At 40.5% G+C, this 12,264-nt stretch overlaps 1 protein-coding gene across 1 annotated transcript in view; it reads right to left on the bottom strand.

Annotated features, from left to right (window-relative positions):
• The window catches only part of TENM3 (teneurin transmembrane protein 3), a 422,372-nt gene that overhangs the window by 27,379 nt on the left and 382,729 nt on the right, over positions 1-12,264 (bottom strand). Inside the window, exons 23-25 of the mRNA XM_065695099.1 lie at positions 9,759-9,991; positions 9,050-9,204; positions 7,340-8,214 (exon numbers count right to left, since the gene is read on the bottom strand). Of these exons, the coding sequence (XP_065551171.1) occupies positions 7,340-8,214; positions 9,050-9,204; positions 9,759-9,991 (1,263 nt within the window). The remainder of the gene's footprint in view (positions 1-7,339; positions 8,215-9,049; positions 9,205-9,758; positions 9,992-12,264) is intronic.

The raw sequence follows: 12,264 nt of genomic DNA, 5'->3' as shown, positions 1-12,264 counted from the left end.
CCAAAAGACAGTTCAGAGACAGTTAAGAATGAAAAGGATACCTCTTTTGTTGCTTGAGTAAAAATAATATGGGAAGATTAAAGACACTGCACTTGTAAGTCATGGTTTGCGACCAAGGGCTCATGTGATGCTACAAAAGTCAATGCAAGAATATGATAATCAGCTGAACAAAACCGTTTTAATGAATATGGTTCATTGCTTTATAACCACTATGTTTTACAGTGATGAAGCAAAAAGGAGTAGCAGTAACAGCAAAAGGCACAGAAGGCTGTGGATAAAAATATCCAAAAAAGCCCTATGATACCAAGGACATTCAGAGAATGCTGTTTAGAGGAGATAAAAGCCCAGTTTACAATTTTTTGCAAGTTCTGGTATTTATAAGAAAACAGAATCAAATTAGAATAAGAGCCTAAAACTGCAAGACAAAAGACTTGGCATTTTTAGATATTCGTATTACTGACAGAAAATGTGATAGAAAAATTAACAGAAACATTACAGGAAAATAAAGCCCCACAAATGTTACATGGACTAGAAATTTTAATGATGAAAACTGAATTGTGATCCCCTGCATATACAGTAAATGTGCAAGTGAACTGCTACCACTAATGGGGGATAATTTTTATCTGATCAAAATCGAACAGTTGCTTTTATATAAATGAAATCTTTCAGTAGAAGTTCCACTGAGCTTTTAACAAGCCAAATCTCAGTATTTCCAGGTCAGACTCCACAAGCAATGCATTACGATGAAGGAGGAGAAAAACTGCAAAATATCATCTATCCCTATTGCCAAATGCTGACAGTTAAAGATGACGTGCCTGGTACGTGGGGAAACTAAGCAAGTCCAAGCCAAAGGCAGTATCTTGCTCTGCATCAGAGAGATTTAAGGAATCCACAGCAGTGAATGCATTGTTAATAAAAGTGCAATATGTAATGGGTGGTACTCTGCAACATGCAGTGAAAACAGATTTTTACCTGTGATTCTCTCTAGCCTTTAAGTTGTCAGGATTTCACATTCTGCGTGATTTCGCCACCTTTCCAGAATGGCTGGAAAGCTTGTCAGCTTAACTATGGCAGCAAAGTAAACTTGTAAGGGGTCTGCTTGCTAATGTCACTGTCTTTCATTTCTGTCACATTTCCTTGGAGACAAGAATTGAGCGGGTTAGGGTGGAAGGGAAGGAGAAGATGAATGAGCTCAGGGCATGAAGTGCCCAGGGAAACACTGGATGAACTGTCAAGAGATACAAGATGGGATTGAGAAGAAATGCGCTACTGGGAAAGAAAAAGGCAGGAAAGCCAAACACACCTTAGAGGAACATTGGGAGACATAGGAAGGAGCAAGATACAAGGTGAGAAAGTAAGGAAACATAGTAAGAAGGCAAGGTCTGGAGAGCAAAACAGAGATGTGGCAGAAAGGCAGTGAATTACAGGGAGGAGGAGGGGGAGGCTGCATCTTAGTCTGGATCACATCTCTGCCTACTGATACTGATCGTAAAAGGAGAAGGCAAAAGAAGAGCAGGCAGGAAAGAGATGAGAAATGGTGGCTATTGGAATGAATTAATGGCTAAGGGAGGAAGGTTTTCTGAGTTTACCCAAACGGGTTAGAGAAGGCCAAAGGAAAGCACATGCAGCCTGCACCTTCCAGAGAGCTGTGAGATGGAGGAATTAAGCCAAATCCTCACTAAGGAGCCTGCAGAAGCATGTGGGCTGGGACCGCAGAAGGACAGATCCCAGATGCCCAATACTGGGCTGCCACTAAACCACCTTTAAGGACTGTGTAGCAGTCAGCAGATCACCTGGGTGCCAAGCGCACCAGTGTGCACACAGACTGCAACCTGAGCAGTGCAGCCCAACCTCGGTAGGTGCTGCCCAGACAGCTAAGGCTGTCTCCTTGCCCTGGGGGAATACTCCCTCGCAGAGCAGCCTCTGCCAGCTCCTCAAGCAACCTGAGCAGCTCAAAGCAGCCGGAGGCTGGCAGGGCAGCAGGCCAAGGATTCAACCTAAGGACTTCCCCGTAAAATCCTGGCTGAAGTTACACACAATAGTTGTGGAGCAAGCTGAACGAGCGCAGCATGATTGTTTCAGCCCCACAAGTGCATGCTCAGCTTCCAGCAGCTCCCAGGGCATGACTTGGGATAGTGAGATGGTTCAGAAGAACAGGGCTGAACAAGATGCTTGGGACCTTCTCAGAGGGCTGCCCTATGCTTTTGATCAGATTAAGTAATAGCAGCCTTTTCTCTGGGATAGTCTGCCCTCTTGATCATTGTCAAACTTTCAATTGTGAGATTTGTTACCCATTTTCAGCTGAATTTAAAGCCTGTCTGTCAACTGCTGACATGCCAGGGCTTTGACAGAGACCTAGGGTTGCAGGCATGGGTGGGTCTGACCTCCTACAAGACTGAGCAATTGCAAAGGGGCACTTGAAGGCTTTTTAGGAGTTCATGTCTGATACTTCAAAAGGTCCAGAGAAAAGGCTCCTTCTGTGCACCTGGCTCAGCTCTCTGTATGTGAAAGCAGAATGGAAACTGCTGTGTAGAAATAATGTCATACAGGCTAGCTTGGAAGTGTCACTTCCAAAATGCTAATATGCATCTAATTGGTTCAACTTTTAAGATTTATCTGTTTGAATGTTCATATTATGCATACATAATATGCAGTTATAGTTAATAGTTTCCAGCTCAGATATCTCACAATTTTATAACAACAGAATTTGATTAGGCTGATTACTTTTATACCTTGTTTCGTATTATAATTTCATTATAAAACCTAATCTGGAGGACTTTTAGCTTCGTTTGGCTCCATTGGTTTTTTAGTATGCGTGTATTTTCAGTCCTTTTTGTGAATGCTCTGTTAATCTTTTTTATTCAGCAAGTTTTTAGGCCTTCGATAACAGCTAGCAGTTACTATGAATTTAGTAACAGTACTTTGCAAAAGTACGCATTTGTGAAATACAAAGCGTCAATTCTGATCAGCAGACTATAGCCCTTACCAAGACAGGAATTTAGAAAACCATTTTTCCATAAAGATATTAAAAAAAAATCAAAGTCTGTAAACAAATACAGAGAAGAGACTGTATGATATCATCAGTAATTCAAGTTAGTACTCACCATTTTTGCTGTAAAATCCACAGAGTATAAAACCCCTATTTCCTGTATGTCAGTCCTTCCCTCCTTCGGGCAAAGTGGAGAGTAAAGCAAGTAAACCCTAGATTAATTGGCATTCCAGACAAAATGAAATAAAAAAGAAAACTTCTTTTGGATCTGATATTTGTATGATTTAGACTGTGGAAAAAAGCCACGAAAAGAAGCAAGTCCAAATGCTTTAGTATGTGCCAGAGCAGTAATTGCCAGTTCTGGGGCTGCAGTGTTTTGTCAAAGATAGCCTCTTTTCACTGAGAAGTTGTTCTAAAAAAAGGAAAAAAAAACCCCACCAGCTTTCCTGAATCTGGTCTCAAATCACTGAGAACCCAACTGAAATGATGTAAGTTCTTTGGAACCATGCTCCAGTTACACAAGCAGATTTGCACAAGAGAATAGTTAACGAAGCTATTACTAAATTGGGTCCAAAGACTGATCTTTTTATTACTATAAACCGCAGTATTTTTATTCCAATGTTAAAATTTCTGCCATTTAAACAGATGGGTGATAACCAAAGGGTGAAACAACCCAGCCACACTCAATGACATTTCTAGTCCCTCAGACGGTGTAGCAGCTGAAAAGTTTTGACTCTCAGTGAGAAGGATGTCTGAATTCACCATGGAGTACCAATTCTAGCCTTTTCCCAGAATATTCTGAAAATCTGAATAATGCAATAGAGTAAATAAAATACATAAACAAACTCTGATATCAAAAGAAAATGCACCCAGCAATGAAACTGAAATACTTTGCTATTACTAAAACAGAACGAGGAAGTCAGAATGATTTCTTCTCTTAATTTCTTATTTCTTGCCTGATGTTCAAGAGCGACCTTTCTTTTTTAATAAGACTTCATTGTTTTCAACAGGGAACTCTTCAGCTGAAATTTTTTTAGCCCATACTACCTACAGATGTCAACATACAAGAGCTGGGAGAGAGAAACACACACATACACTGTGTCACCCCCACACAAGCCCTTGTACGATACACATGGTTTCCATCTAGTTAGGCGATAGTAGCAGAAGCCTCTGGAAACCCGGCCTTGTCAGATTTAATGTTACAAATCATCAGTGCTGAAAAGCAAAGTCACAATAATGTTTGCCGATCCTAGAATAAACCCCAGCAAAACAGTCATGCCTATACCTGCTTTTTCTTCAAAAGGGAAATACAGAGACACAGATTTGGTGCATGGGGATTTTATGCTAAAAAGAAGTAAGTGGCTGTGATGCCCGATGGATGTTTTTAAGAATGCTGCTTTGGCAAGAAAATAACACGGTGCTTCTTTTTTTCCCCACTTATTCCCTGTAGCTTTACATAATCAGCACAATCTTTTATTTTTGGTATTAACTTCTACAGAGCATCATAGAAAACATGACTGGAAGGGACCTTGAGAGGTCATGTGGTCCAACCCCTACCCCAAGGCAGGATCTGTTCTTCCTGTGCTGCTCCTGGAAGATGTCTAATCTGTTCTAAAGACAGCCTGTGAAGGGCAAGGGGTCACTATCCTTGTCTGTCTGCTCCAGGGCTCCAAAATCTTTACCGTGAAGTTTTTCCAAATGTCTAATCTGAATCTTCCTTGTTGCAATTAAACAGACTACTGCTTCACCATGGCTACGGGGAGGAGATTAGTATCTTTGCTTCCACAACAGCCTCATACACTTGCAAATTTGGGGTGAGTGAAATTGCCTAGCTTTCTCCATAATTATTTCAGCTTGGGAATTCTAACGGGACATTGGTTGGAGGTAATTGTTTAGCAAATGCATAAACAGCTGCTTAGAAATAATACTAATACTTACTGTGGGGAATAGCCTGACCTTTGGGTTCTCCATAAGCCAGCTGGACGTAACCTACCTCAGACCAGAAAGTCTGCATGAAAGCAGATCAGGTGTGAAAGATGGCTATTCACAGACTCTGTAAATAACTATGTGCTTCATGACACACAGTACCCTGAATTCTCCCTATGATGAAAAATATAGACCTATCAAGCACTTAACAGTGAATATAATATCCACTTTTTTTGTGATCACGCAGATGCCATTAAGATACATTCAGGAGCCATCAGCTACTTCTGCAGTATACCACAGTAGGCTATACAAAAACTACAGGCAACATGGGGAGAAATTACTGCCCTGATTAAAACTCTAGGTCCTCAATAAGCCAGTATGAATTCCAGCATGATTTAAAGTGCCTGCTGTACCAAGCAGATGCCTTAATTTCAGTAAGGGACTTCACTATCCCCTTAATTGACTGCCTTACCCAATTCGCCTGCTGGAAACAAGTGGTTGTGTGTGTCACAGTTAAACGCTGAATTCACTCTCTGTGGAAATGGATAACTATTCCCAGCCTATTCGTAGCTGTGCTTTGGTCTCTCAGCACACAGAACAGGACTAACTCATGAGAAGAAGAACACGTGAGCCCTCCCCTCCACCATTTCTCATTCCTCTGTGTATCCTCGCTGTGCTTCTGTGTCCTCTTGGCAGGACCTAAAAAGATACGCAGCGGATGCACCAATGCACAATTAAATATTACAGATGTGTGCTAATGCTTTGGGAACATGCCCACTACCAAAGCCCTGCCAATTTACACATTATTGTAAGAATACCTTAGAACTGGCAGCAGCACCATTCCACCTGCTGTCTTTGTTAGGGATCAGCATTTCTAGCCCTGTCTCCACTTCAGGACGTAACATGCAGTGAAGCAGCACCTGCTGCTCTCGTGTCTCTGACGGGTGTATGTAAAGGCTGGAGAGTAGGTACAGGTGCTCAGAGTCCTCCTGCACACTGCCTCAGCCAAATGTACACTGACAGAATTATGAAGTTATCTCAGAACACAGATGTTTGGCTTTGCTGCCACTGCCTGCCACTGGCACTTTATTTTCTTTATCATGCGTGTTGAATTGAAAGCATTTTTTTTAGGCCCTGACCTTGGCAGCAGTTGCTACCGCATTTCATCATAAAGAGAGGAGAAAAGAAAAGCGGAAAAAAAAAGGAAAAAGAAAAGGGACTTAGTGGATTTTCATGATGCCCTTTGTAATCCTGAACACTTCAGCTGAGGCCCTCTAACGTTTTTACTTATCAAACTAACCCTATGTCTTCCACTCCTTCACAGACATTTTTTACCCAACCTTAGCATGCCTTTCATGTGATTTAAAAATACACGTATTTTTCCAGTTGACAGACATGACTGAAAAAAATCTGTGTTAATTCTGCATTGACCTATTTTGAAATAAGTTGTTTGTGTTTTGAGCTGCATTTTGTCACATTTGTTTGGCATATCAGTTTGCAGTTCAGCTCATTTGGGGATCAAGTTGCCTATAAAGCCTGTACATGAACCCGCCGGTTCTACTAGTTTATCTATAAATTGTCATGACCTTCCTAGTCAATATAACTGAGGATTCTGTAAAATCTTTTGCTAATCTGGCAGTTGTGAACAGGCATTGATGACTTAATGACTCTGACACAGGGTAAAGCAATTCACTGAAAAGATTTTTTCTGAGGATGGTAAAATTACAAGTCCTACTGTTCCATCGATACACCCCGCTATTGTGTCCCCACCTGTACACCACACGTTGCTGGTGGTCTCTGTGTTTTCAGTTTATTCCTACAGGAAGGCCACTTTGCTCCCCAAGGCCCACATTTCTGTTCTCAGCTTCCCCTGACCCAGGTCCGCCTGCCGTGTCATCCAGGAGATCCTTCGGCGTATTTGCCACTCAGCGAAACACAACCTTTTACAACTTCAGAAACCCCTCTCACCCAGCCTTTTTGTTTCAGTAAAAGGCCATGCAGGCATGCTCTTACTTATTAAAAAAGAAAGCAAAAAAAATACAGAGCAGTGAAGACAAATTTCTTGTCAGTATCTGCTGCAGAACAATGTCAATCCAATGAGCAAATGGGATGAAAATCTAGTTCTGATGCAAATCTACAAAATCATTGCTGTCTGAGCTACAGCCTTCTTGACAAGAGTGAAATCCTGTCTCACTATTATTTCAATATACGAAACTGAAATTCAAAATAAGGAATTTATAATTACTCATACTCAATGTTTAGAAGAAGTCAGAAAAGAAGACAGCATGGGAAACAGAAAGCATCCTTCTGTACTTTTTGTTATAAAGGGACACCTTTACCTTCATCAGCCTCCAGAAATATTTCAGGTGCTATTGTGTAACTCAATAAAACTATAAGGCATCTGACTCTATTTTATGTACTTACTCAAAAAAAGTGGTCCATCCAGTCTCATCACTTTTAGTTGCCAGAAGTCCACTGTTGCCATGGTAGGTAAATAAGACAAGCTCCTGACCTTGTGCAGTCATGCTTTTCAAACATCCGTTAGTGCCTATCGTCAACCAGATGACTTGGTTATCAGGAGAGACGACTCTTACTGGCATCCGGTTGGGATCCCGTCTGATACGAAGAGTATTCCCATTGCTATCTGTCACTGCAGTAATATCATTATCATTACTGTAGCTGAAATTGTACAGGTAGTCTCCGGTGACTAAACTCACAGTATACTGGTGAGTCCCATTGATATCAAAGATATAAAGCTCTTGGTCAGTTGGAGAAGCAACTTCATAAAAGTTCACTGAATTCAGTGAGGGTTTGTTCTTTGACACAGCCCGTATCCTAATATTTCCGAGATCAGCAATATAAAGTGTGCCATCCGGAGACACAGCTAAGGAGGAAGGGGCATTAAGTTTGGCATCTTTAGCATAGCCATCTCCATTTTGGTAACAGTCACAGTTGACATCGTTTTTGCAATCACACTCTGAGGGTATTCCAGCAACTAATGAGATCTCTCCATCAGTTGTGACCTGTCTTATCCTATTAATCTTCTTTTCATCAGTTTCTGTAATGTAAAGTACCCCACTGTAGGACACGGCAATGGCTGTTGCTGACTCCAGGGTGGTCTGTACAGCGTGCTTTCCCACCGTGTACTCCACTCCAGGAACCTGGCAATGCATCGGCCTCCCCGCAGCAATGCGGACCTGACGATTTTCAGTGATCTGCAACACCACATTATTATCCAGAACATAGATGGAGTTATCCATTGGGTTGATAGCTAAATCTGTAGGCCACTCCAGACGCACCTTAACAAACAGAAGTGTTTTGTTAAACAGTTGACCAGTGCAGATTAAATGAATGAATACATCTTTAGTTTTAGACACTGCTGTGAGGATATTTTTCATCTCACGACAAAAGGATTTATATGAAAATACATGCAGCAAACTGAAGCTTTTCAGGGAGGCAAGGGAAACTTTATCGAAAACAAAAGCCAGTTGCCTTGGAACTGTATCTTACAGGTTGAATTTCCCCTCCAATAAATGTTATACATTTCTGCATCACAAATGCAGATATATGCATTTGTCATATCAAAATCTAAATGCATACTTTAAGGACAGTACTCATCTTTAATTCCTGTAATAGCAATAACTTACTACCTTTCAGATTACAAAACATCATAGTGTACTCCATTTTTAAACACACCACTAGTAAGGTCCTTTCCTAACTACACAAGGTTCTTGGGACAAATAAAAAAAAATTGGTTTTTGGTATATATCCTCTCATTCACCCTGGTAGGCTAAGGATGTTAGTGATTCTGAAACCATCAACATGCCAAGATAGTTCTAACAGATCTGCCATTCTCCCAGTATTTACTACCAGACTTAATGTTTCCTGCTGATAGTTATGCTATTCTAAACTGAACTGAACTTTATGGGCAGAAAAATTGAATATAGGAGCATTTATAGCTAAGAGGATACACTGCGATTCATGCCCTTGGAAGAGGTTTTTTTCTCCTCAAATTCTGTGTTAAACACCCATTACACACTCCACCCGCCCAGCTCTATTTTAAGGGGCAAGAAACCTGCATTTGCATTTCTAGCCTCAGTCCAGCTTTCCAAATTAGCAGCAGCTAAAAAGTACCTGGCTGATATGCATGCTTGTATCACAGGTCAATGGTCGTGCTGAGGTCAGGTCGTTGGAGCCAAGCAGAGTGGATATTATTCCATTCTGATCCACTTTTCTGATCATGGTCCCATCAACAAAGTAGATTAACCCATTCTTGTCGATTGCTATTCCTTTGGTGAAGAGAATAAAAATCGGGTTTTTTGCACTAGCAGTGAGTATTTATCTATAACTAAGGGCATAAGTGATACGTATCTAGTGGAAATGAAGGGCAGAAAATATGGTTTTAGGCAGTAGGTAGTAAAACAGCTTGAAAATATATTTTGCATAATAAACCAACATTCATATGAAATCTACTACTGTTTATGATATTTCCTGTTCATTTGCTGCTGTATGTTAAGAAGGGCCTAGCTTTTAAGTTAACCTGAAAGATGGGATAAGTGGGACCACAAGCAACACTGATTTTAAATCTTCACTGTTGCCTGCCAAACGCATAATCTAAATGAGCATTTAAAAATGCTCAATAACCACGCAAGCGAAATACTTCCTAAAAATCAACCCAGGTCCCCTGTAGATCTCTTCCTCAGTGGTCTTTCCAGTTGGAAAAAATGACTCAAACCCACACTTCTGACCCAACTGCTGGGTTCAGTGACTAAGCATGGTCATGTTCCCTGCTCTGAATCCCATAGTATTTTGAAAGTTAAAGAGGGAGGATAGCATTTTTTACCTTTAGGGCTCATAAGAGTTGCCTCCACTGCCTTGCCTCCATCACCACACCTTGCCTCATCAAACGGTAGGCACTGCTCCCCTGTTCCTCCTATTACCTCTGCATTTTTGGTCAGGTCTTTTGCACCCGTGAGCGACTTGGGCCGATAAATCCTGCGTGTGTTTGTGTCGGAAACGTACAAATCTCCTGTCACGGGGTCAGTTGCGAGGTAGTATCTGTGAGCAGGGTTGTTGCTGTAAAATGGAATTAAACATTGCATATGCTGTGATTAACTACAACTAACACTTGATCAAGAGGAAAAGGCTTCAGTTCATACACAGTGATAATACATAAATAGTTAAAACCAGCGGTGATGCTCTAGGCATAAGTAGCACGAGGTCATGGCCCCAGAACCTTTTCTGGGTCATGTTTCTTGCCTGTGGCACAAGCAGTCCAGTCTAGACTACTCATCCTTTTGGGACAGAAGATCCATGGTGTCCATGATGGTCACAGGCCTGTTCCTTGCTCTGTAATTAGAGACAGCTCCTTTCTCGTAATAAGCCAAATGAAAATACTGGAGTCTAAAAACTCCAAGGCTTTCTGGGAACCTTGATCCAGTTCCAAACTTTGCAGCAGGACCCCAGCCCTTGCTTATTATGCTTTGCTGCTGTTATCATCTTATCTGTTTTATTATAATTTATATAAGGCTGCTGGGGTGCATGGTTTATATAATTCATAAACAGATAAGGCAGAGTTCGTATTATTAGTTCACAGGCAAGAGATAAGACATCCTTCATAAATATTTGTTTAATCCACTGCTTTCAAAGATGTGATACGCATGATTGAATGCATTAGGAAATGTCATCTTTTCCACCAAAGCACCAAGCGGAGCTTTCCATTCTTAACTCAGAGCCATATTTCAAATAACTGTACACGTTGGCACAGGACCTCTTACTATGCCAACACAGCCTTTATTACAGTGAAAATATATATTGCTAACCATTTTCCCAGAAACGTACATTTTGCCTCTACTGGCACATAATTGAGAATTACTGCCTTTTCTCCCCTGCTGGTGTGAAAACCAGCCCTGGAGATTAACTTTTGGGTTGATATATTATGATGTAGAAACTTAACCCACTGCAATTGGGATTCCTGACCTAATTTATGGCATGAAGAGCTGAAATAAGGTCATGTAAATACAGGAGGTAATTTCAGATGCTCTCCTAATGGATTGAAGCAGAGTGTCAGAACAGGCAGTCCCACTTCTGATGTTTGCAAAAGCGCTGCTTAAACAGATCTACCAGCCTTGGTGATAGCCAAACATCTGTTCGCAGAATGCTATACTTCACGTTTTGTAAATACATAACTGTGCTAATGTAACACATTTTTATGTACTGCCACTTGGAGAAAGCTACAAGAGACCAACAGGAACAACTTGTGAACAAATTATGGTTTTAGCAGGGACAGATTTTTATAGCTATCCAATTACAAAAACACAGAAAACAATGTGCTGCATAAATAGGATTTTCTTTGTTTTTAAGACTTTTAACATGTTGGCTCAGAATGAAGAAACCAAGTGAAGCAGACTAATGAAATCAAATACAGAGTGATTAGCACCTCTTAAAAAGCTCTGCTATAGAGCTGAGTGGTGTACAGCATCCCTGAAAGCAATCAAATGCAGGCTCACTTTCAATTCCTGTCTGTTAGAAATCTGTTATTGCCAATGTGCTAAATAGTTGAAAGGTATTTTCGAAACCTTAATTTACGCAGAGATCATTTAATACGCTCGCTATGTAGTGTACAAATTATTTATACCTCTACGGAGTGCAAATTAAATTACACCCATTTACATGATTACTTTGGTCTTTAAGAAACTTTGCAGACACTTCAAATATAAACACGTTGCAAAATGTGAAATGTGCAATTAAATTTTATTTCATTGTAATTTAAAATAAAGTCCTTTCTTATACTACTGAAATCTGAATTAAAGCACCTCTCTTCAACTCATCTAACACTGTCTTGGTCGTATTTTTCAGTTGCTGGAATAAAGAATCATCGAATCAATAACGGAATAATTTGTGTCTAACACAGTCATTTCTTTCTAGAAGGAATTTTAAAAGCTGTTTTCTTCATAAATATGAGAATATTTCTACATTCTAATTAATTCCAACAACAATTACAAAGCATTTCTTACTGGGGATGAGTTCTCATAGGAAGTTCATAGCTGTTCATAGGAAGCAGTGCATCCCCATCAAAAGAAAAAATACAGCTGATCATTTGAGGGTATTTTCTTATTTTACTAACTCCTCACCCACAAAGTGTGGGAGTGCACAGGGTATTACTGAATCAATACAAACTCTCCAACTTGCCATAGGTAGGTGTCTAATGGCTCTTTGCTGAGTTAATACAATAGGCTTAACTTCAGAGTTTCTTTTCAAGTGCAGGTTAAAAAGCTGAGGCAGCTTCAGCTGATAGAACCCCCCCCATTAATTCACAGGAGCAAGGCACAATTTGGGGAACTGAATAA

This window comes from Lathamus discolor, chromosome 1 (genome assembly GCF_037157495.1).
Source record: "Lathamus discolor isolate bLatDis1 chromosome 1, bLatDis1.hap1, whole genome shotgun sequence".
NCBI lineage: Eukaryota > Metazoa > Chordata > Aves > Psittaciformes > Psittacidae > Lathamus > Lathamus discolor.
This window is presented reverse-complemented; position numbering and strand designations above follow the sequence as displayed.